A 20,862-nucleotide genomic window follows, 5' to 3' on the forward strand; every position below is an offset into this window, starting at 1 on the left:
CGCTGAATTGTGAAAATCCCCAAATGTATCCCTCATCCTCTGGAGGATGTAAGTCTGCCACACTTATAGAAAAGTCTTCGAGACTTGTATCTTCTTCTTGCGGATCTTCCTCTTCATCGCTATCCAATTTTTCGTCTGGTTTTAAATAGCCTGCACTCGAACGATCTGCACGTGGAATAGGAGTTATTTTTGCTCTCTTTCTGGGAATAGCTATAGCACTTGAGTCTGCTCCATGATCACTCCTTCTTGTTCCTGTAGTTGTAGTAGTCGATGGTGTAGGTACAGTTGGAGATACTGTAGTTACACTTGTCGGAGTTACTGGAGTTACTGCCACATATATTGACGATACTTGAGGGTTATATGTTATAGATGGCATACTTACTGCTGCTGAAGGTTCAACACCACCACTTGGAAATCCATCCCACATTTTCTTCAATGCTTCTAAGGCATTAAGTAATTCTTGGGATCCCTCAATCGAATCTGGTAACGGCTTCAAGAAGTGCTTCGGAGTAACTCGTAACTTGTAAACCACCTCGTCATTCTTTTCTTTACACACAATTTCTATCAAATTGTTTTCTTTAATGTTGATATTTGATACCATGCCACCATTTCTTACTGCCTCTGTAGAATATTTCGCACTTGATATATTCTCTGTAGTGATCACCAAAAAATACTTTGATTTGCACTCCATAAAATACCAAGCATGTTCAAGGTATTTGAAAGACACCTTAGAACCAAAACTGGAAGCCATGGAAGCCATAGTTTTCTGAAAAACAATAAAAAATAAAAAATGAGAATTACAATGATTTTCAAACTCAAAATATTAAATAAATTTTTAATTAAATATTATTTTAAGTTTTATTTATTTTTAATTTTTAAAATAAAATATTTTTTTTCTTTTTTAATTATTTTATTTTAATTAATTAGTTTATTTTTATATTTAAAATTTAATTTAATTTTTAAAAAAATTTTAAGTTTTATTTATTTTAACTTTTTTAATTTTGAGGGGACAGGGTGCGGGGAGGGAAAGGGAAGGCGCGGGGAAGGGGGAGCGGGAGGGGATGGGGCGATGGCAGGGGAGGGGGCCCCACGTGCGCAACAGGTGGGGGTTCCCCTCCCCTCCCCTCCCCGCCCCCGGTCCCCCACCTGTTGCGTGCGCAACAGGTGGGGATCCCCTCCCCTCCCCGCCCCTACCCCCTCCCCTCGCCCCCTTCCCCTCCCCCTTGCCCCCCGCCCCGCCCCCTTCCCCTCCCTGCGCCCGCCCCCTTTGCCTCCCCTCCCCTCCCCTTTCCCCCCCTTCGTCGAGCCCCCTCCCTCACACCCGCACCCTTCCCCTCCCCCTTCCCCCTTCACCTGTTGCGTGTGCAACAGGTGAGGGGGGCATCGCCCCCCCTCCCTGCCCCCGTCCCCTCCCCTTGCCCCCCCTCATCCCCTCCCCCTTCCCCCCTCCCCATCTGCTCTTCCCCCCCTCCCCGTCGAGCCCCCCTCCCCCGTGCCCGCCCCTTCCCCTTCCCCTCCCCCGCTGGCCATCCCCTTCCCCTCCCCTTCCCCCCCCTCCCCATCGAGCCCCCTCCCCGACGCCCGCCCCCTTCCCCTCCCCCTTCCCCCCCTCCCCGTCGAAGCTGACGGAAAGGGGGGGAAGGGGGCGAGGTGGGTGGGGCGGGCAAGGGGACGGGGTGGGTAGGGGGCAAGGGGGAGGCGGAGGGGATGGGGAGGGGACGCGGGCGGGGAGGGGGAGGGGGGCATCGCCCCCCTCACCTGTTACGTGCACAACAGGTGGGGAGGGCTGTTACGTGGGTCAGTACGTTAGACCCCTTCGGGCTATCCCCAAGTCCTGGTTCGGTACCCAAACGGTTCACGGTTTATACAATGGTATGGAGAATGCAAATGGCCCTCATCGTTCCCCACTCGCTTTCACGTGCCCTTAACCCATCCCACGTTTTGCTTTCCTGTGCGTGCGCTTCAACGTGCACCACGAGGACAACCCACAAGATGGCATGATGACGTTACTCGTAGAGTGGTACTAGATGGAGTGCCAAACGGTCGCTAAAACGCGCTTGATTGCAATAGAATATATTTACAAGCAAGAGGGAGCATAAACGGCCATTGACGTTTTCCTCATCCAAATCAACATAGCATGAGAGAGCACTATCCTCCATATAGTAGTGGCTAGCCGCTAGGCACCGCGGCGCCTCCGCCGCCCAAAAAACGTTCCGAACACTCACAGTAGGTCAACGGATCCCCTCCCACCTGTTGCGCACGCAATAGGTGAGGGGTGCGATGCCCCCTCCCCCTCCTCGCCCGCGCCCCCTCCTCGTCCCCTCCGCCTCCCCCTTGTCCCACGCCCCCTTCCCCTCCCCTTGCCCCCCCTGCCCGCCTCGCACCTGTTGCGTGCGCAACAGGTGGATTCCCCCCCACCTGTTGCACACGCAACAGGTGAGGGGGGCGATGCCCCCCTCCCCCTCCCCGCCCGTGCCCCCTCCTCGTCCCCACGCCCCCTCCCCCTTGCCCCATGCCCCATGCCCCCTCCCCCTTGCCCGCCCCGCCCCCTTCCCCGCCATGCGCCCGTCCCCTTGCCCTCCCCACGCCCCCTCCCCCTTGCCCCACGCCCCCTCCCCCTTGCCGGCCCTGCCCCCTTCCCCGCCCCACGCCCGCCCCCTTGCCCTCCCCGCGCCCGCCCCCTTCCCTTCCCCCTTGCTCCCCCCCGTGCCCGCCCCCTTCCCCCGCGCCCGCCCCCTGCCCTTGCCCCTTCTCCCCCCCTCCCTGTCGTCGACGGGGAGGGGGGAGGAAGGGGCAGGGGCAGGGGGCGGGCATGGGGGAAGCGACGACGGGGAGGGGGGGGAAGGGGCAGGGGCAGGGGGCGGGCGCGGGGAAAGGGGGCGAGCGCGAGGGGGGCAAGGGGGAAGGGAAGGGGGCGGGGCAGGCGGAGGAAAGGGGGCAGGGCAAGGGGGAGGGGAAGGCAGTGCGGGGCGGGGGGCAAGGGGGAGGGGAAGGGGACGGGGCGGGCGGAGGGAAGGGAGCAGGGCAAGGGGGAGGGGAAGGGGGCAGGGCGGGCGAAGGGAAGGGAGCAGGGCAAGGGGGAGGGGAAGGTAGCGGGACGGGGGAGGGAAAGGGGGCGGGGGGCGGGGGGAGGGGAGGGAGGGAAGGGATGAACGGCGGGAGGGAGGGGCCTGCGGGGAGGCGGAGGGAGAGGAAGGGAGGGGGAAGGGCCCGTGGGGAGGGAGAGGAGGGGAAGCAGAAGGGAAGGCAGGGAGGAGAGGGGAAGGGGGAAGGGAAGGGAGGGGAGAAGCGGGAGGAGAGGGGAAGGGAGGGGGAGGGGAGGGGAGGGCAAGGGAGGGGAGAGAGGAAGTTGGAGAAGAGGGAGGGAGGGAGTACCTGAGTGGAGAGGTGGTGGAGCTCCAGGAAAGTTGTGAGAGAGAATAAGAGAGTTGTGAGACAGAATGAGGAGAAATAGAGTTTTATAGGAAATGGATAGCTTTTAGGTCAAGTCAGCTTTCTCTAGTTTTTAAGGTTTTTTTAGTTCTTTTAGGTTCACTATAAGTAGAACATTCTTCATTCTCTCTTTCATTCAAAGATCATTCGTTTACACTCCACGCTTCTCTCCTCTCATAAACCTGTTGCAGGATTCTCAAAAATTTTCAAAATGTTGCAAGAGGTGAGTTCATTTCTAACCTATTGCGTACGCAAGAACTTCTAAGAATCAAGTTTTTATAAATTTGATTTTTTTTCAAATCCGATCTTTTTCTCAAAAACTTGTGTGTACGCAACAACTTAAAAAACCATTTTAGCATTAAATCTTTTTTTCCACAAATTTTCCTCTTTAACTCAAACTCTCACAACCCCTCCCTACCTATTGCGTATGCAACAACTTCAAAACAAAATTTAATCATAAATCTCTCCAAAAAACTCCTCCAAAAAAAAAACAATCTATTACAAATTTCTCTCTCAACCTCAAAACCACTCAAACCCTACCTATTGCGTACGCAACAACTTCAAAACAAAATTTAATCATAAATCTCTAAAAAAAACTCATCAACAAAAAAAAACAATCTATTACAAATTTCTCTCTCAACCTCAAAGCCACTCAAACCTCCCTACCTATTGCGTACGCAACAACTTCAAAACAAAATTTAATCATAAATCTCTCCAAAAAACTCCTTTAAAATCTATTACACATTTCTCTCTCAAACTCAAAACCACTCAAACCTCCCTACCTATTGCGTACGCAACAACTTCAAAACAAAATTTTATCATAAATCTCTCCAAAAAACTCTTCTCACGACACTTTATTATAAATTTCTCTATCAACCTCAAAACCACTCAAATGTCCCTACCTATTGCGTACGCAACAACTTTAAAACAAAATTTAATCATAAATCTTTCCAAAAAACTCTTCTCACTACACTTTATTAATATAAGAAATCCATTTATAATATTTTTACTCCATAATATAATAAATTTTTATTAACTAATGTTAAAATATAATTTTGCTAAAAATATATATTATTAATCTATAAATTAATATAAATATTATATAAATAAATATATAAATACATTAATTAAAATAAAACTTGAAAGGGAGGTCTTCTAGCATATGTGCTTTATATAATACTTACTCTTAAAACAATGAAGAATTAGTGAATATATTGCTATTCTATACATTATTAACTTAAAAACTAATATAAATATAAATTAATTATTATATAAATTTAAATAAATATATAAATAATTAATATTATACATTAATAACATTTAAAATTATGTAGATTATATACTAATAATCTTTGAATTTTAAAAAGTAGTTAATAAAAGAATTAAATTAATTTAAAAAATAAGAAAATATTAAAATTTACACACTTACTTTTAGCATGTATGCTTTTATTCCATGTGTATAATACTTGTTAGTTAGTCGAAGAATGAAAAATTAGATAATGTATTTGTAAGGTAGGTATTTCAAACCATAGAATCTAGAAGACTACAGTATCATTGCATCCATATCATTTTTTTACTTTAGTAACCATCAGATATCCATGATTCCATGTGTATAATACTTGTTAGTTAGTCGAAGAATGCAAAATTAGATAATGTATTTGTAAGGTAGGTATTTAAAACCATAGAATCTAGAAGACTACAATATCATTGCATCCATATCATTTTTTTACTTTAGCAACCACCAGATATCCATGGTATCCATGATATGGAATACATATTTCTTCGAATGTCCATGATATGGAATACATATTTCTTCGAATATTTCTTATCACATACTTTTTCATTTCTTCTCATACACCATGCAGCATGAATGTAAGAAAATATGAATCGGTGTGCTTTTAGCCTATGTACTTGTTCCTAATCAGTAGGATACTTTGACTAGGTAGGCTTGTAACTACTTAAAGTAAATCCTTTGCAAAGGATCGTACCTTCTGATACACCATGCAGCATGAATGTAAAAAAATATGAATCGGTGTGCTTTTAGCCTATGTGCTTATCCTTAATCAGTAGGATACTTTGACTAGGTAGACTTATACTTACTTAAAGTAAAGCCTTTGCAATGTATCGTACCTATAAACAAAACACTTTGGAAAGCATATAACATATAGTCTATATATATCTAAACTAAATACTTTAGAATGCATATTTTATATAATCTATATATCTTAAATCTTACACCGTAAATCTTAAATCCTAAAGTTCCCTAAATCTTAGGTTATACAATCTAAGCTCTTAAACTTATATAATAGTTATAATTCCTAAACCTTAAACCCTAACCCCTATAACTTAAATTCTAAAACCTAATTTTCAATTCTAAACCCTAGATTCTACACTCTAAGCTCATGATCTTATATACTAAATCCTAAAACCTAAATCCTAAACCCTAAAACAATAATCATAAACCCTAAATGCTAAACCCTAAACCCTAGATTTTTAACCCTAAACCCTAAACCCTAAATCCTAAACCCTAAACCCTAAAAATATAATCATAAACACTAAACCCTAAACACTAAATCTTAAATCCTAAGCCCTAAATCCTTAACCCTAAATACTAAACCCTAAACCCGAACCCTAAAATACAATCAAAATTTTATGATTTTTCTCGATTTGTGCAACAGGTTGGATATACCCCCAACCTGTTGATTTTCTCGATTTGTGCAACAGGTTGGATATACCCCCCAACCTATTGCTCAAGCAATAGGTTGGGGGGTATATCCAACATGTTGCACAGATCGAGAATTTTCTCGATTTGTGCAACATGTTGGATATACCCCCCAACCTATTGCTTGAGCAATAGGTTGGGGGGTATATCCAACATGTTGCACAGATCGAGAATTTAACTTGATTTGTGCAATCAAGCAATAGGTTGGGGGTATATCCAATCTGTTGCACAAATCAAGAAAATTCCCGATTTGTGCAATAGGTTGGATATACGCCCAACCTGTTGCTCAAGCAATAGGTTGGGGGAATATCCCCCAACCTGTTGCTTGAGCAACAGGTTGGGGGTATATCCAACCTGTTGCACAAATCTAGAAAATTTTAGATTTGTGCAACAGGTTGGATATACCCCCAACCTTGGGGATATATCCAACATGTTGCACAAATCGAGAATTTTCTTGATTTGTGCAATCAAGCAACAGGTTGGGGGTATATCCAACCTGTTGCACAAATCTAGAATTTTCTAGATTTGTGCAACAGGATGGATATACCCCCAACCTGTTGTTTGAGCAACAGGTCGGGGGGTATATCCATCCTGTTGCACAAATCTAGAAAATTCTAGATTTGTTGGATATATCCCCCAAGCAACAGGTTGGAGGCCTGTTGTTGGATATATCTCCCAACCTATTGCTTGAGCAACAGGTTGTTGCATATTCCCCCAACCTGTTGCTTGAGCAACAGGTCGGGGGGTATATCCATCCTGTTGCACAAATCTAGAAAATTCTAGATTTGTGCAACAGGTTGGATATACCCCCAACCTGTTGCTCAAGCAATAGGTTGGGAGATATATCCAACAACAGGCCTCCAACCTGTTGCTTGGGGGATATATCCAACAATAGGCCTCCAGGGTAATGAATTTTTTTAATTTGTGCAATAGGTTGGATATATCCCCCAACCTGTTGCTTGAGCAATCGATTGGATATATCAAGCAACAAGTTGGGGGATATATCCAACTTGTTGCACAAATCAAGAATTTTTCTTGTTTGTGCAACAATTTGATATACAATTGGGGAATATATCCAACCTACAACTGAAAAATCTTGATTTGTGCAAGGTTGAGCAATAGTTGGATATATCCCCCAAGCAACAGGTTCAACAGTTGGATATATCCCCCAAGCAACAGGTTGGAGGCCTGTTGTTGGATATATCTCCCAACCTGTTGCTTGAGCAACAGACTGGGGGGTATATCCAATCTGTTGCACATATTAAGAAAATTCTCGATTTGTGCAATAGGTTGGATATACCCCCCAAATTCACCCTAACAGAGGGTATGGATGTGGTGTTATATAAGAAGAATGAAGTGGTGGCTTTTGGACGAATTCATAGTCTTGATCCTATGAATGTGTGTCATTTCCAACGTTGTGGTGAGAGAAGATGTGTAGTGATAATCACCAACGTTGTAAATCCTGAAGTACATTTAAAATATCCACATGGAGACTTTGAAACATTGGGAGATATCTTACAATGTGACATATTTGATATGCAAGCACACAGAACACTCTGGGACCAAGACTAAATTGTTCCAAAGACATACTTTCAAGATATCAAGAAAACTTATATCCAGGGGAAAAAAGTACAGATGTTATCTTGCTCCGGAGAAGTTTTAGCAATTGGCAACTTTAAGGGCTATGCTCAGAGTTTTCTCTGTATAGTGGAGATAATTAAGTTGACTAGTGCAGGTGTCATTCAAAATGCAATGGATAGTACTTCACAATTAGACGTCATAATACTACGTCTCAACTACAAGTTCATAGTACTTGTAAATGGGGGTTAGCTTTCTTGAAATCAAGTTTGCCCAAGATAGTTTCCTTCAATGTCATGGAAGACACAATGGAATATTATCAGAAGAAAAAGACTATAACACAAATGGGATCCAAATTGATAAGAAGCTATAGTAGTAATCAAGAGTATCATAGTGGCATGCTCACAGGTATTGAGGACATTATAGTAACAGATGTTGATGTAGAAAATGTTTCTTGTGTTGCAAGTGACTCAAATATACTCACTGGTATAGAAGACTTGTCTTGTGTTGCAAGTGACTCGAACAGGCTCATTGGTATAGAAGACTTGTCATGTGTTGCAAGTGACTCGAACAGGCTCACTGGTATAGAAGACTTGTCCTGTGTTGCAAGTGACTCAAACAGGCTCACTGGTATAGAAGACTTGTCTTTTGTGCTGCAAGTGACTCAAACATGCTTATTGATATAAAAGACTTGTCTTGTGTTGAGAATAATAAGATGGGACCACAAAGAAAAATACACGCAAAGATCGATGGGATAAGTGATGCAATAACAGGAATTGATGATATTAGTGACAATGATCATGATGTTACCACTCGAATACAAGGCAAAAGGGGCAGAGAATCTGAGACTTGTCATGTTGTTCGTAATATTGTTGCTAGCATGCCAGAGAATATAGATGGGAGAATCTTGAGTTACGAAGGAGAAACAGTTCAACCACAAAATTCAAGAGGCATTGGCAACAAATTGACATCAATGAACATGTCGACCAGATTGCCATTTCCAAGATATTATAAGGTATCAAATAATTCTCAAGCCCACACAGCATTTGATTATAAAGATGAAGATTCAAGGGAAATGGATTCGAGGTTTGATGGTCTTACAACTAGAAAACGCAAGACACTATTTACAAATAGAAAGTATGTGAGTGTGAAGAGGCGAAGAATCATGTAGCTCGCTTCACTGCCACCATCTCTAGCTTTGATAACCTCCATGGTGCACGAGGTAAAAAGACACGCCCATTTGGCCTCTCTTGTGGCCAAGCCTCACGCATCCTCCCTATGGTGTGTAGATTCTCCCTTATGCCTGCGGAATCTCGTGTCCCATTCAAATGTTCCCAAATGGTAGACGCCACATTCTTGAAGATATGCATGGGATCAAGCAGGTGATTGATCTTGAGGTGTGGGACCAATACAGTAAACGATAAAAGATGGAGTATCTAAATAAAAGTTGGTGTTAGCGGGCAATCTTTATTTCCAACCAATATAGCACACAATAGTTACAAACCCTTACTGGCTCATGCCAAGTGGTGGAGTCGTCATGGATGTCCCAAATTCTCATCCAATCTCCCGTAGTGAGTGACTGTGGGGGGACTTCATTCCAAGGGGCGACATATGTAGGATGATCAGGTGGGAGAAATCGATGGTGATTCTCATAGATGACCTTATTCAATGCATCTGCCCATGAGGAAACTAGCGAAGGACCACAAACAGGACATGCATGGTAACCCAATGTAGTGAGACCTAAACAATAGACGCAATTAAGAGTTCGAGGTGGGTTTAGGGTGCCACATCAATTGCCTACTCATAATTAAAAGTGCAATGCTTACCTGAACACTCGCCATAGCCTGGGAAGTCATGCATCGTCCACATTAAGACTGCTTCACAGTTGAAGTCTCGTGGATGAGGGAGGCCTGCTCACATCATGCACCTTGATACCTCTCCAAAGTATCTCTAGCTCGTCAATCAAAGGATCCAAATAAACATCATGATTTTTGACTTTATGTTTCCCTGGAATTAGAAGGGATAACATAACATGCCCTTTCTTAATCACCATAGAGGGTGGAAGATTATAATTCACCAATATCATTGGCCATACACTGTAAGAGGTGCTTTTGAGACCAAATGGGTTCACACCATCCATACCCAATCCAAGTCTCAAGCTCCTAGGTTCTTCCTTGAAGCTTGGCCATGTGTCTTCAGTATGCTTCCACACAGGAGTGTCTGCGGGAGTTCTCCACTTGCCATCGGTTGTGATCGATGGGAGGTGACATGAGCTCTGTAATGGATTTGCACTTGAACATATGTTGGATGTGAGGGATTATGGGAAAATGTCATAGAACCTTACGAGGCACATCCAAAGTTTTGATATCTACTCTATATCTTGCCTCTCCACAAGTAGGACACTCTCTTGCATCCTTATGTTGTCCACGAAACAGAATGCAATCGTTGACGCATACATGGATGCACTTGTAATCTAATCCTCCAAGAGAGGTCACATGTTGCCTTGCCATATCTCTTGAGGTTGGTAATTTATTCTCCCTTGGAAGCATTTTACACAATAACCTGCACGTGAATACCATAAATGAGAAAAAGCATTCGAGTAATTGACCCACTAGCATAATTCACCATGTTTGCAAAATAGACTTTAAACCTTACTTGAGTAATGCATTCAAACTTGCATTGCTCCATCCATAGATGGTTTGCAAGTTTAGTAACTAGGGAGGCATGTAGAACAGAGAATGTGCACCCCTCAAACAGTGGAGTCGATGCTGCGGTAAAAAGATCGTCCTACTCCATGCTATCATCCCTACCTGAGGACTGATGGACATATAAATCCCGCACCATATCATCAAACACCTCCTCCTCCACGGCCTCATTATGTAATGGTGGAGGGCTACTATCACCATCACTCCATGCATTCGTAACGGTCCCTCCTGAAGATCCCACCTCATTTTGCTGACGCTTCGCCTCCTCACGACGAGCATAGGGCAACATATGCGGGTGTGGCACTACATCCTGCATCAAATTAAAACGGGATCATAACTCAAACACATGAACACCCATAGGTATCTCAATCAACCTTAACTCTTTAACACTTACCATGTTTACAGTTGTATCCCATTCTCCATACTTTGAGACATGATTGAGTGTAATTTTGCATGCACGATACATGTTTCCTCGACATCGATCACACATACATTTGATTTTTTGCTCCAACCACATTTTGCGATGGTGGATACGGAGGGATTCATCCTCACTGGAGCTACTTGTTGAAGATGAAGACATCCTACATATAAACAACCCAAAAAATTTGTTCTTGGATGAGTTGTAAATGTCAAAACTCTGTGGAGCGTCTAAAAGCGCGCACCGCGTCTGTACTGTGGAGCACATCTATAGACACATCTAAAACTTACTTTAGATGCATTGATAGACGCGCTTTTAAACACGCAGATAGACGCGCAGACTGCGAGCTGATTTTTGAACCTACTTTTAGCGCGCTTGCTTTTCTTCACATACTTTTAATGTCACGCGGCTTGCTTTCCTATTAACAGACACAACTCCGAGCATCCACACTTATCTCCAAGCACCCACACTCATCTCCAGGCTTACACAATCATCCCCAAGCACACAAGAGAAGAGAGTAAACAAGGAAAAGAAGAAAGAGAAGTAGAGGGTGAACAAGGAAGAGAAGAAAGAGAAGCAACTTTGAAGAAGGACAAGAAGCTTTCATACCTCTATCCAAGGTAAGTCTCTTGACGGTTGGTCTTCTTTGGAAGTTACTCTCTTTGGATTCATCCTTTGTCGTATGCAAGGAACGGATGTTTTTTGTACTAGTGTGGCCGGATGCATGTCCTTTTCAATTTCTTAGAAAAAGGCGTCTGTCGGAGTGCATCTATAGATGCATCTAACAGCACGTCTATAGACGCGTCTGTCTTTTGGAAAAATAGACAGCCGTGCCTATAGATGCGCTGTTAGATGCATCTATAGATGCGCTCTGACAATCTTATCTGTTCTTCCCTTTCCCCTTCTTTTTCCTTCCCTTTCCCTTTCCCTTTCCCTTCCCCTTCCCCTTCCCCTTCCACTTCTAAGAAAAGGATTGCATATTGAATGATGGAAATAAGTGATTGCATGAATGAAGAAAGAGATTGCATGAATGATGGAAAGGGAAAGCATGATTGAAGAAAGGGATTGCTTTCCTTCTCTCTTTTATCCTCACCTTTTCTCTCTTTTTCCTTCTCTCTTTTATCCTCTCTTTCCTTCTCTTTTCGTGGTAATTTTCCTCTCTTATCTCCTCTCTTTTTCTCTCTTTTTTTCTCCTCGCTTTTCTCCTCTCTTTTCTCCTCTCTTTCCTTCTCTTTATTTTCCTCTCTTTTATCCCCTCTTTCCCTTCACCTTGTCTGTCTTTTATCTTCTCTCTTTTATCCTCTCTTTTCTTCTCTTTTCGTCTCTCTATTTCTCTCTTATCTCCTCTCTTTCCTTCTCTTTTCGTCTCTTCTCTCATCTCTTTCCTTCTCTCTTTTTCTGTCTTTCCCTCCTCTATTTTCTCTCTTATCTCCTCTCTTTTTTCTCCTCTCTTTTCCTCTCTTTTCCTCTCTTATCTCCTCTCTTTCCTTCTCTTTTCGTCTCTTTTCTCATCTCTTTCCTTCTCTCTTTTTCTCTCTTTCCCTCCTCTCTTTTCTCCTCTCTTTCCTTCTCTCTTTTTCTCTCTTTTATCCTCACCTTTTCTCTCTTTTTCCTTCCCTCTTTTATCCTCTTTCCTTCTCTTTTCGTGGTAATTTTCCTCTCTTATCTCCTCTCTTTTTCTCTCTTTTTTTCTCCTCGCTTTTCCTCTATTTTCCTCTATTTTCTCCTCTCTTTCCTTCTCTCTATTTTCCTCTCTTTTATCCCCTCTCTCCTTCACCTTGTCTCTCTTTTTTCTTCTCTCTTTTATCCTCTCTTTCCTTCTCTTTTCGTCTCTCTTTTTCTCTCTTATCTCTTACGATACTTGGCAATAAAAGATCTTCACTTAAGATGCAGGCACTCGCCGAGATTGCCAGGCTCGAGGGAGGTCAACCACCAAGGGGCCAGCCCCACACCGTTCACAAGCGTGAGTGGAAGAAAGCAATGAAGGCAGTGAAGGCGGACCCCAGTTTGCAGCACGTGGAGGCACGAAGGATCCAAATGGAGCAATATGGAAGCGTGCATTTTGGAGCAAGGGGTGTTGAATCATGGGAGGCCCAATTTGTAAGTATCGATCTCAAATTATATTGTTGATGTAGTTTATTAGGAGGTTGTTTCTTTGTACTAACCCCTCTGCAAATTGTGTCATCTTGCAGCTTGATATCGTGGGCAGGTACCCTACTCCTGTCGAGACAGCCTACCACCACCACCATCGCAGAGGAGATACATGGAGGCACTTCTATGATGATGGGTTGATTACTGAGAAGCGCTATATCCAGGCTACTGGAGCGCCCCCCAGGTATTTGAAAGTAATTAAATAATGGCAATATAAGTAAAGATTTAATTTTTCATACATTGATACATGTTGTTCCTCGTTTACAGGACCTTGCGGCTGATCAGGAGGGAGAAGATGAGGAAGAAGGGGACGAAGAAGGGGGCGAAGAAGGGAGCAAGGACGCGGAGAACTTAGATTAGTCATAGAAGTAGTGCTAGCTACTCTTTTTTGTACTTGAACCGGCTTGGCTTCGTGCCTCTCTTGTATATACGCTCCTCTTATTTTTTGTACTTGAAGCCACAGGTGTGGCTTGGCTTCATGCTATATGTACATATAAGCACTTTTTGAGCTATGAATTAATATACACTCCTTTTATTTTTTTGGCTTTCAATTTCCTTGTGCAACGTTCTATCAATTAATGCCTTGTGAACTAAACGTTTTGGACTTGTAATGTTTTATTCGGAATTGTAATTGTCGGCTATAGACGTGCTTGCAATCGTGCTAATTAAAATGCGATTGGCTGTAAGAATTGAATTGCACAATGTGGAAATGGGATTCTTGTAACTACATAGCATACATAACATACACAGCATTCTGTTCAACCACACAAAATTCTGCTTTTATTAACAAAAAATATTCTGTAGAGCGTCTATAAGCGCGTCTATAAACGCATTTATGTATGCGTCTCTCTGTTTTTTAAAAATTTGTAGCAAGGTGTCTATTTGCGCGTCTATGTACATGTTTGTCTATTTTTTTTTAATTTCTAGTAGGGCATCTATTTGCACGTCTATAGGTAGGTCTATATGCGTGTCTGTCTGTTATATAGACGTGCCTTTAGACACGGGTCTGTAGATGTGCCAATAGATGTGTAAATAGATGCACCCGTAAGTTTTTTTTAAATTATGGAAATGCGTCTATGTGCGCGTCTATAGGTGCCTTTTCTTGTTGTGTCACCTCCATGATGAAGCATTCCTCTCTCCCCAAGTTCCAACAGATTGCGCTTCATGTTGCAAACCCATTTGTTTGCTATGGCCTTCTTTCTTGGTGGAAGGTCATACAATTCCCAAGTATTGTTTTGTATAAAGCTTTCATTTCTTCATTCATACCCGTTGCCATTCTGGCTTGTCAAATGTGTCTTTGTAGTACACTGGCTCTTCTGTGGCGATGATGATAGTCATAAGAGCATAATTGGTGGTTTCAATCTCACTGGTGGTTTCAATCTGAATTGCTTTGAGCATAAGTCAATCTCACTGGTGGTCTACTTTTCCTAGTAGACTGTTTGAGTTATTGCTCTGCTTGGCATGTCACTGGTAATTCTTGCTCTTCTTTATCAACCTTTTCTGTAGGTGAATGAGTAATCGATGTATCTATCTCTTGTGTGTTTGATGTTTTCCATTTTGATTCTTCATCAAATATGACTTCTCTGGAGATAATGACTTTTTGGTTGATGGGATCATACAACTTGTATGCTTTTCTTTCTTCAATGTAGCCAACCATGATGCATTTACGCAACTTAACATCCAATTTTTCGTGATGATTGTCATGTATGTGGGCATATGCTATGCAAACAAATATGATGAGATGTCCAATGCGTGGCTTGTATCCATTAAATGCTTCATAAGGTGTCATACCCTGAATTAGTTCAATTGGAAGCTGAGTAAGCAAGTAGTTTGTAGTGGCAATTGCGTCTGCACAACACTAATTCAGAAGATGCTTCTCACAGAGCATTGCTCTAGCACTATCTACTAAAGTCCCATTCTTTCTTTCACCTATTGCATTTTGTTGAGAAGTATTTGCACATGTGAACTATCTTCGAATACCATTACTTTCGCAAAATTTCATGAATGCTGAAGACATGTATTCACCTCCTCTTTCTGATCATTTTGATAGGTTTGGGCAAATGCGTCTACTGCTTTAACTCTATGGGTCAATCGAGTGATAGATATAGGCAAAAATTTCCCATAGATGATCTCAAAGGGTGCTCTTCCAGTTGTAGGAATGAGCCGTATTATTGTAGGCAAACTATAAGAGGTCAAGATGTTTGTCCCAAGTCTTTGGTTGACTTCCCACATAAGCCTTTAACATGTCCAAAATAGTACTATTTGTGACTTCAGTTTGTCCATTGGATTCTGGATAAAAACTTGAGGAGAAATCTAATTTAGTGCCTAGATTATGAAATAATGCAGTCCAAAAATTACTGCAAAACTTCGAATCTTGATAAGACACTATGATGTCTAGCAAGCCATGATGAACAAAGATATGCTTGATGAATATATGTACAACTTGCTGCGCTGTTAAAGTCTTCTTGCATGGGATAAAATAGGCTTGCGTACTAAAGCGATCCAGTATCATCCATATCATATGATTTTCATTTGCTGAAGTAGGAAAGCTTGTTGTGAAATCCATGGATATTTGTTCCCAGTATTACGTAGGAAAAGGCAAAGGCATTAGCAATCCAGGATTCTTTCCCTTATAACTCTTGATCGTCTAAAAAGTGATGCATTCGGCTACAAACTTAGCCACATCTTTTCTTATAGTAGGCCAATGAAATTATCTTGCTATCACTTGTAAGGTGGGAGTCACTCCCTATGCCCCATATATATGGTGGTTGATGGGTGTTTGACATTCATGCTGTCATGTTTTGGTCGTTGCATGCCGAAATTGTAGGGGCAAAGTAGCAAAGGAGTCGAGTCAACTCTGATTCCTTTGTACGCTCCAAGGAATCCATGGAGACGAGGGCCAGTATGCTGATCCTGGAGCTGGAAATCGGACGTCCTCAAAATCGAGGCCAAATCCTACTTTCCGAGGTTTGATTGTTGCACTTGTGGTTCGTGGGTCCTGCTTCCAACACTTGGACCTTGCTTCTTTCCATTGCTGAACCTGGACGCAGAATCGGCATCAGCCATTGCAACAACGATGAGAAGAGAACTTCTACGGCGAAAGTTCTTCGTGGATTCTTCCCACTTGCCTTTTAGTAATATGAGCTTGCCAATTATCTCTATCAGTATGGAGGTAATAGCCCAATTCTACTACTGCACTTGTCAAACGTGGGCTTGCATACTGTGTGCATGCGCACACTGTTACTTCTCAGCTTCTCACGGGTGGATATCACAGGGAATTTTCAAAGACGTGGGCTGTGTTCACTTTGATACAAATCAGGTTTTGTGCGTTGATGATTTACGAAGGGCTTGTTTGCTAAAAGCGTCATGGCAACTTCAAGCACATTTGGAGGGAGGTGTAAAATTGCAATACATTCTACACCCTAATGTAGAGAGTCGTGGAAGCTTGGTTAGATCTTGGAGTTGTGACATTCACCATCTAGAAATGACACCATCCCTCCGGTTAATTTGAAGGAAAATTCGAAGCACCAAGCTATTGTTGTGATGCCGAATTGAGATAATGTATTTAAAATGTTGCCAGACAAGTTTAAATCGTCTCTCAATGTTTGACAGATTATGGTGTATGGGAAGTTTAAGCAAACACTGTAAGCAGGATACGTTGGATGAGGCACTTCGAGCTGCATACCTAATGGACCAGCAAGGAACCTCTATCTCAAGGGATGATATATATCACCTGCTGCAGGAATGTACTAAACTTAAAGATCTCACAGCAGGCAGAAGAGTTCATTCCCTGATGGTCAGTTATAAATTTGATTCAATATCTGTCTTGGGGGACCACCTTATCCGGATGTTTGCTTCATGTGGGTGCTTGCTGGAAGCAAAGCAAGCATTTGAAAAGGTTTCAAAACCAAGCGTGCATACATGGAATGCTATTATATCTGCACATGCCAAGCTTGGAGAAGGTGACAGTGCTCTAGCATTTTACCACAAAATGCAGCAAGAGGGCATGACTCCTGTGAAAGTTACGTTTTTGTTTACCTTAAAAGCCTGTAGTGGCATCAAAGCCATAGCTCAAGGCAGGCTGATTCATGTGCAAACCGTAGAGAGTGGTGTTGAGTTAGATTTGGTAGTCGGGAGCGCTCTTGTTGACATGTATGGAAAATGTGGGTACCTGGAAGAGGGGCACAACATTTTCAATAGAATGCCAGTGCGAGATGTGGTGTCATGGGGTACTATGATCACAGTATACGCACAGCATGGGCATGGTCTTCTCGCTCTTGAACTTTTTAACAAAATGCAAGAGGACAGTATAAAGCCAAGCATTGTAATTTTCTTGTGCATCTTAAAAGCATGTGGCAGCATAGAAGCCATTGGGCATGGAAGGCTGATACATAAGCAGATCATCAGTAGTGCATTAGAATCTTGTGTGCCTATTGCAAACAGCCTGATTGACATGTATGCGAAGTCTGGGAGCTTGTATGAGGCACAAAAAGTGTTTGACAGGTTATCTATTAAGGATGTGGTGTCCTGGGGTGCACTCATCGAAGGGTATGCTCAACATGGCCAAGGTGTTGGGGCTCTTGAACTTTTTGTGCAAATGCAAGAGAACGGTGTAAAACCAAGCAAAGTTATATTTGTGAGTATTTTGAAAGCCTGTGGCATAACAGGTGCCATTGAACAGGGCCAGCTCATTCATGACATGATTCTCAAATACAGGCTTGAATCAGATGTGGTCATAGGAATCACCTTGGTTGACATGTATGCCCGATGCAAGGGTCTAATGGAGGCTCGCAAAGTATTTGATAGCTTGGCAAGCTCAAATGTGGTGTCATGGGGTGCAATGATTGCAGGTTATGCCCTGCATGGGCATAGTTTTCCTGCTCTTGAACTTTTTGATGAACTGCAGGGGAAGGGCATACAGCCAAGCAAATCTATACTCATTTGTGTTCTGAAAGCCTGTGCCAGCATAGGGGCATTAGGGAAGGGCAGGTTGGTGCATTATGAGATAATCAGAAGTGGGCTTATTTCAGATATGGTCACTGGTAGTACCCTTGTAGACATGTATGCCAAATGTGGGAGTTTAGTTGAGGCGTATCAAGTATTTGAAGAACTGACACATCGAGATGTGGTGTCATGGAGTGCGATAATTTCCGGATATGTTGAACATGGGAATGGTCTTGCAGCTCTGGGACTTTTTGAGAAAATGCAAGAAGAGGGTGTTAAGCCAGACAAAGTAACGTATTTATGTGTCCTAAAAGCATGTGGCAGCATAAGAGCCACAGATCAGGGTAGGCTGATACATGACCAGTTCATCAGAAGTGGGTACAAACTTGATGTGGTAGTTGGAAGCTCCCTTGTTGACATGTATGCCAAATGTGGGCACATCCAGGAGGCATACCAATTTTTTGTTAAGATGCCAAGTCGAGATGCAGTTTCCTGGAGTGCATTGATTGCGGGATACATGCAGCATGGACAGGCTGTTGTTGCTATTGAACTTTTTGAAATAATGCAGCACGAGGGTATAATCCCAAGTAAAGCTATTCTTTTGTGCATGTTGCAAGCAAGTGGGTACATAGGATCCATTCAACAAGGCAGGCTGGTACATGTCCAGATCATAGCAATGGGATTTGAATCTGATGCTGTAGTGGGGAGCTCCCTAGTTGACATGTATGCAAAATGTGGGTGTCTGGAAGGGGCCTACAGTGTCTTTGATGAATTACCAAACCGTGATGTGGTGTCATATGGCACAATGATTGCAGGGTATGTCCTGCATGAAGATGGCCTCCTTGCTATTGAGCTTTTTGAGAAAATGCAGCGAGAGGGCATAAAACCGGACAAAGTCACATTTTTTAGCATTTTAAAAGCATGCGTCTCTATTGGAGCCTTTGTTCAGGGAAGACTCATTCATAACTACATCATTTTGGGTGGTTTTGAATTAGATTTAGATGTTGCAACTGTCCTTATTGACCTATATGCCAAATGTGGATATGTAGAGGAGGCGTACAAAGTCTTTCACAAACTGCAAAGTCCAAATATTGTCTCATGGGGTGCAATGATTCCAGGCTATGCCCCACATAGCAATAGCAGGCTGGCTAAGCAGTACCTTGAAGACATGCAACAACAAGGCTTGAAGCCTGACGATGTCATGTTTCTTAATATTCTTGCTGCTTGCGGTCATGCAGGCCTCTTCAAGGAAGGTTGTCGGTACTTTAAATCAATGAGTGAAGATTATGGTATCACACCAGATATAAAGCACTATAACTGCATGGTTGACCTTTTTGGACGTGGAGGATTTTTGAACGAGGCTCAAGACTTGCTCCAGTCCATGCCAATGCCCCCAGATATTATTGGTTGGCTTTCGTTGCTGTCCGGCTGCAAAACACACAGCAACATGGAGGTCGGAAAATGGTGCTTTTATGAAGCTGCCAGATTGGATCAAAGTGATGCTTCAGGCTATGTGCTCATGTCAAATATCTATGTTGATTTTCACATGTGTGAGGATGCTGACAAAATGCAAGAGCTGAGAAAACTTAAAAGTGCCTGGAAGAAGCCTGGGAAGGCCTGGGTAGAGGTTAATGATAAGGTGCATGAGTTCATTGTGGCAGGTCAAACCTACTCAGAAGTGGATGAGATCTCTTCCACGTTTGCAAGATTAAGCAGGTCAATAAAAAGGGGAGGATATGTGCCAGAATTGGCACTAGTTTTGGAGTTAATGCCAGATCTCAACAAGCAGGATGCCCACAGTGAAATGTGAGAAATATGATACAGCTTGTGTACTTGTCAGTGGGTCTCGGTGTGGAAATATACCGTTGCAAGGATCCCTTGATTATGATTTGCTGTCATGATGCTTGTACTCTGCATCATGGCCTCCAATTATTCTGTATACTTTTGTGAAGTGGGAGATCCTGACCTATTTATGGCCACTAAACATGCTCAAAGACACAGGCAAATTGTGCATTGATGCTACAACAGAGCTTAACAAATGTATGCCCCTTGCGTGGCAATAAAGGAACTAATCATTTTAATATACAACAATAATGAAGTGAACATGACACTTTAAGGAAGCTCACCATTCATCTACCTTATCATCAGCTGAATTAAAATTTTGAGCCTAAGTTTGACCAGGGGTTTTATTTAACGTTTTCGCACGTGCGATAATGTGTCATTTGTGGTCCCAAATAGTGTGAGAATAATACCATAACATTGATAAACTTCAAAACATAACCGATAAAGTGTTGCTTTGCTTGCTAAGTATGTCTTCCTTTTGTTTTTCATAAAAGTTTTTGTTTACCTCTTTTTTCTTCTCTTTCATTACCTCTTTTATTTTCTTTGTAGATTTTTGATCTTTAGAACAACAAAATTTCTAAATTTGTATGATTGGACTTATTCTAGTCTTACAAAGGTATATTTTTCTATCACCTTAGCGGACATGCAAATTCTTTGAATTTTTGTCCAAGTGGTGATCAGCTGTTCAACTACATCGTTGTATCTTACGCGGGTGCAGAAGCCCCAACAGCTAATCTTATTCTCATTTATTCTTATTATTATTTTAATTCTTTTCTTTTTGTTTTTTTTTTTTTAATTTTAAAATTTTAATTCTCTCTCTCTCTGTCTCTCTCCCCCTTAATTTTATTTTGTTTTTAATTTTATTTCTTTAAAAAGTATGCTTTTGCGTTTTGTTTTAGTTGCTCTCCTTGGTTTATTTCACTGTATGATCGCTTTATTTTTTATTTATTTTATTTTATTTATTTATTTATTTATTTATTTATTAAATTATTGGTAACTTTCCTTTTCTCTTTCTCTTTCTTTGGTGCTTCTAGGTTGATTAAGCTCTTACAGTGGCCTTGGGGCCCTGG

General features: G+C 42.4%; 1 protein-coding gene across 1 annotated transcript; it reads left to right on the top strand.

The window, feature by feature from the left end:
• The first annotated feature begins 15,807 nt into the window (after positions 1–15,807).
• Positions 15,808–20,013, top strand: LOC147891636 (pentatricopeptide repeat-containing protein At5g27110-like). Its single transcript, XM_087388991.1, has one exon. The coding sequence runs from the start codon at positions 16,566–16,568 to the stop codon at positions 19,758–19,760; it is 3,195 nt and encodes a 1,064-aa protein (XP_087245117.1). The 5' UTR covers positions 15,808–16,565; the 3' UTR covers positions 19,761–20,013.
• The last annotated feature ends 849 nt before the right edge of the window (positions 20,014–20,862 follow it).

Source organism: Dipteris shenzhenensis, chromosome 17 (assembly GCF_047967505.1).
Source record: "Dipteris shenzhenensis isolate YYH24624 ecotype China chromosome 17, Dip_SZ_1.0, whole genome shotgun sequence".
Lineage (NCBI taxonomy): Eukaryota > Viridiplantae > Streptophyta > Polypodiopsida > Gleicheniales > Dipteridaceae > Dipteris > Dipteris shenzhenensis.